A 5,392-nucleotide genomic window follows, 5' to 3' on the forward strand; every position below is an offset into this window, starting at 1 on the left:
GGGGACAGCGGCCCCGGAGCCACGGCAGCTCGCTCAAGCACACCAACCCCTGCCAGAGAGAAAGCTGTGTCGTCATCCCTCGGGGTCTTTGGGTTGAGGACTGGCACTTACACAATGAAAGAGACTGAAGTGCTTCAAAAAGTATAAAATGCTGTTTATGGCCTCGATTTGAATACATTAGAAGTCTGTTAATTCTGGGTGCGTGCAGGAAACCCAGATGGCTGATATTTGCACTCTGTTTAGGTGATGCACTGGACACCTAGTTTAACTGCAAATATCAAACCACGATGAATCTCTCCTGCCTGCAGACAGAGCACTAACGTGATCTTATCCGCACCATTAATTTGTTCTGCATTCTTGGGCAGCGCCCACCTCTATTCCCTACTTTCCCGAACCATAAATACCCTGAGTAACCACGCTATGCCGTACCAGTTTGGTTTTGTATCGACATGCTTTTGGTGTGTGGAGACACCACGTCTGTGTCACAAATACGAGGCTTTCAAAGCCTTCTGGAAAAGGCAAGGGTCTGTGCTCGCCTGCCTCCCCCTCCCCGCTGCTCCCACGGAGAGGCAGATGCCCAATTGCCGGGAGAGCCATCCGCCTCCTCGCCTCAGCTGGCGCGACTCTGGCAGGCTGTTTCCTTAGGAGAACATCTCCTTTTGCATCGCTTCTTGACACAGATACTTAAACAGAGCGAAATATGAAGAGTGTGTAAAACAATAGGCTCCGGTAACTGCCACATGATACCCAGTGCAAAGGGAAAAAGGGACCAGGTAAGCAAAATGCTGCTGTCAGAGAAATGCTGGACCTTACCAAGTTCAGCTTTAAAATCATTAGAAAAGAATACAAATTCAAGTGTGCCCACAGATGGTTATTTAGACTGGCTCCTCACTGTTAGGAACCCAATTTAGCGTTAGATAATGAGGTTTTGTTATCATCTGACCCTTTTGCCAGCGTTAATACATTACAAAGAAAAGCTTCCTTTTAAATCTGGAAAAAAAAACCCCATCAAAGGCTGCAGAATAGGTTGTCATCATCATCACGGGGAATTCCTACTTCTGGCCAAAACCACGAAACCCCCTGCCCACCCCCGTCCCCCAGCTACTCAGCATTCAAAGAAATGCAGGTGAGCCCCCAGGGCAGGGGTTGTTCTTCCATATACGCCAACACCGCTGCTCTTAGAATTGTGCTGCCTTTTTTTTTGTTGCATATGGGTTGGAATGAGAATTTACATCCCAGAAAGCTTTCCCCCTCCAGAACATGACATTAAAATCAATTAAAAGCTCCTGAGATTCGACCCAAAGTCCTGGTGGGATACGGCAGCCCGTCAGGGCATCTCTGCCGCGCGGTGCCTGGGGGGGTGGTGGGGAGCTGGTTTGTGCTGCAGGACCAGCCCAGTAGATGACCGGGCAGGTGGGATGTCCTTCTGGAAGGCCAGCGATCATCAGTGTTTGTAGAGTGTATTTATAGAGGCGAGACACTGATAAGATCCTTCTATAGGCTTCTCCAATTCTAGATTTTGGCAAGATCATCATCTACACTAATAATCTGAAAATCATCCGTGCACCAATGGACCAGAAAGAGCTCATGAGAAGAGTCATCCAGACTGAGGGAATAAATGACTGGGCCTTCATATACCGGGAAAGGAAAGAAAGATTTGGTGGTGGACATAAAAAAGATGTGGAAAAAAAGGTTGCCTGCAGCCAGTATGTGCAGGTAAGAGAAAATGGAAAGTGCTTTTTTTTCCCCTAAGGCGTTTGGGTCTTACAGCCCTGGTCAGACAACTGAGTATTCCTACCCAAGCCCCATCAATGTCTCTATCCGGCACTTAACTAAATTTGGATTAAAAGCATCACTTTGTTCCTCTTTCCACTCGGGAGATAACCGATCAGTGCTGCACTGCCCTGTGCGCTCTGGGGACAGCTGTTCTCTTTCCAGATGTTCGTGTCTCCCACTCGATTCTTCCCCTGGAGATCACTGATGTTTATGCAGTTTGGCGTAGGCCCGTCCTTCGTCACTGTCTCCCAGTGGAATAAGAGCGGGCCAGAGTTTCTCCAGCCTGACGAGGCCAAACACAGCTGCTCTGTGGTTGAGACTGCCGGAGGCTAAAATTTTAATATCGGCTGAATTAAGATTGTGCCTTCCACTTGTTTTCTCACGGGTTAGTCTTTGTTGGTCAGAATCCCAATTAGTCTGACCATAATCTGATCCCACAAAACATAATGTTGTTGTGGAAGGCAAATACGCAGCGTTAGAGTTTTGCAGATCTGCGACCGACCCGTGCCGAGCGCCGGTGACCGTGGTCCTTCCGCAACCCCCCGCCTTGCTCCCGGCTCCCTCGCACAAAGACCCAGGAACACTGCAGACAGCCCTGAGAACCCAGGCAGGAATTTTGGCCTTTGCCAGTTTGGAAATATACTTGATTTTCAGAAAGAGGGTTGGAACATAAAAGCCGGGGTTATCCCCTCTACTGGCAGACACCTCTCTGAGTCAGCAAAAAGTCACTTGTGGCCTTTGTGGGAACGTGTGTGGAAAAGGACCTCCATAAGGAAACGACTGCCTTCCTCCGGTCACCCTCGCTGCAGGAGCACGCTTTGGAGACGGACAACAGCTCCTGTAAGGCAGTGCTCCAGGGAAGTTTGTTAACCTTGAGAGAGCTCAGCAAAGTGCTTCTGTTCTTGATGTTTGGGAACAAAAAGTAAAACCTGAAGGTCCTAAACCTATCATTTTTTTGGAATAATTTCGGGCTTTCTATATACTGGTATTGGGAACATTCATTTAAAGATGACCAAACCGCAGGAAGGTTATTCTTCTGAGAAGTCAATTAATTTGGACTATCCAATTGACAAGCAGGCACCAGTATCGGGCACCAACTCCCCATATCTCAGTGAAACCTGGCTCTGTAGGGCCATGTAAAGCAGAACCGCTGCACAGGAGCGATGCAGGACTCTGAGCATGACATCAAAAGAACGAACCTATGCTGTGCTACCTTCTTCCCCACGCAGATATTTAATCATTTCTGGGCTCTGCGGAAGCACTGAATTTTAAGCTGGGATTGGTAAGAGGCTGCCTGGCAGCCTGGGGAGGGTCACGGGCACAAGGCACAGCTGGGAAGAAGCTGTGCGTGTCGGTGATGGGGGCCCGGGGGGGAGAGGGCGAGGAGAAATGCCTGAGGAAATGAAGTGTGGCTCAGAGCAGAGGATGCAGAGCTGAGGAGACGGGTGCATTAAGACATGACAGGAAGACGGGCAGAGCTATGCAGAGCCTGGTGGGAGGAGAAGGATGAATTTGGAAGTATTGTGTTATAAGCCCGGTCCCATTGACTACTCCTTTTCTAGAAGTATCCACAAATTGTCCCCAAACATACAGGAGCCTTTTTCTTGAAGACCTTGCTGTAGAGGACTGAGTGTTACCGGCAGAGTGGTGTGTCAGGAGTGATAATTACTTGAAAGACCAGAAGACAGAATTTCCCTCTTTCACGTGTGTTGCCAACTTGGGTGTCTGACATCCAGTAACCCATGTGTTTCCTGATCTGTCTCTTTCAGGACGGTGATGCCGAACGCGGTTGTTCCCGGTGTAAAGGGTCAGGCTCTGCTCCTTGCTCACTGTGCCACGGAAGCAAGTTTTCGATGTTGGCAAACAGATTCAGAGAGTCCTACAGGGCTCTCCGCTGCCCGGCCTGCAATGAAAGCGGTCTCCAGCCCTGCCAGATCTGTGCCGCCTGATCAGCACCGCCGTCCCTGCGGCGGGCTATAAGCACCACAGCAATGTTTTGTTGAAAACTTGGAATTATTTAACCTTCAAGCAGCCTCGCTATAATGACGAGTTTTTAAAAGATGGGAAAGGCACATTACACATATCTCACCGTAAATGTGAACACCGCAGCTCTGCTACCGACTGTCCCTCTTGTCTGACACACACCTCTCTAGCTTTGGGATCAGCCCCGACCCCCGCGTCTGCAGGGGGCAACACAGCCCCGGCACCAGAGGAAATTATCAGCATTGGGAAGTTAAGCACCTGTGTAAATGTCTCCGGCATCAGGAAGTCAGCCTGAATTTGCTGGCACTGCCCCTGGCTGGGGAGCTCGGTGCCCGGCACAGCCGCGTCCCGGCACACCAGGCGCTCCACTAACACACTGAAAGCAGCAGAAGTAGGTGCAGTTTGGGCACGTCGGTAACACGACAGGGTGGGGAGTCTGTTTGTACGACAACAGCAGAGCCGTGCCTCCCCGAGGTTTTAACTTGCTGAGTGTTTTAAAATTACACTGTCTTTTGTAGTTAACCCTGTACGTGCCCTGCAGTGTCCCAAGCATCTCCTGAAGATTTTGCCGGTTCTTACATCTGCTTTAGCGGACACAACGATTCCTTTGGGGTCTGATTTATGGGAAGAAATTGAAAACCCTTCCCAAACCTGGAGCTATAAAAAAATGTACAATAATTTATTATTATAAATAGAAGTTATTAAGTTTTTAGCCTACTTATGAGGAAGTGCTGAACTAAAATTCCCCTGTACGATGCTCAGCACTTTTCAGGATCAGGCTGGTGGTGAGCAGGATTTCTGTTGCTTAATATTAATCCCATGTTGTAATCTGCAGAAGGTAAACTCTAATTAGTTGAGGTGAGGCAATGATGTGGGGTACTTTGCAGGCTGCCACGGGTGGCACAGAACACAGGGGCTTCAAGAGGTTGAGGCAAACAGGGGAAATAGTATTTTTCCCCAAAGCATTAACTTATTACATTTGATATTCACGAGTAATGTTAAAGCATGCTTAACTCACATTATTACCTCTGAGACTCTGATGAGTTAAGAGACTGCCCACATGTACTTCACGCTGAGGTTGCAAGCCTAGACACGGTAATTTATGGCCAAGTTTCTATTTTCCTATGGTAGGTTGTAAGATTTCTCTGCAATACTTAAATGATTAGAAATAATGCCGTTTTCGCTCTTAGACTTCCATATGCCGCCTACTGAAATTGTGCAGTGGGTACTGAGGCTTTATTTTTTCCCAAAAAGTGCATAAACCTATAGCAGATACTTGATCGGCTTCATTTATCATATCAGGATCTGCGATATGAAAAAATGTAGTCCTTGGGGTACTCATTGGTGGCAGCTGAGACCTCACCAGTCCGAAATTGTTCTCAAGTGGATCTCTTCCCACAAATTTGACCTGTTGGATCTCGCAGTGTGTTGGGCTTGTTTAAAAGCTTGCCGGTTTAAGATAAGCAAAAAAGCAACCAGGAGAAATTGTTGCCTGACAGTTTAATGTTTACAATAAAACTGGATGCAAATGTGCATTTATAAAATCAATATTTATTGTTCTTTGGTAATTACAATGTTTCTCAACTGCTGTTACTCCTCTCGGCTGTGTCAGCCATTCCCATTCATCCCAGCG

At 47.9% G+C, this 5,392-nt stretch overlaps 1 protein-coding gene across 1 annotated transcript in view; it reads left to right on the plus strand.

Annotated features, from left to right (window-relative positions):
• The window catches only part of GRXCR2 (glutaredoxin, cysteine rich 2), a 5,047-nt gene extending 1,322 nt beyond the window's left edge, over positions 1–3,725 (plus strand). The window contains exons 2-3 of the mRNA XM_009880917.1: positions 1,501–1,716; positions 3,546–3,725. Of these exons, the coding sequence (XP_009879219.1) occupies positions 1,501–1,716; positions 3,546–3,725 (396 nt within the window). The remainder of the gene's footprint in view (positions 1–1,500; positions 1,717–3,545) is intronic.
• The last annotated feature ends 1,667 nt before the right edge of the window (positions 3,726–5,392 follow it).

The sequence above is a fragment of the Charadrius vociferus genome, unplaced genomic scaffold (genome assembly GCF_000708025.1).
Source record: "Charadrius vociferus isolate BGI_N301 unplaced genomic scaffold, ASM70802v2 scaffold53, whole genome shotgun sequence".
Taxonomy (NCBI): Eukaryota; Metazoa; Chordata; class Aves; order Charadriiformes; family Charadriidae; genus Charadrius; species Charadrius vociferus.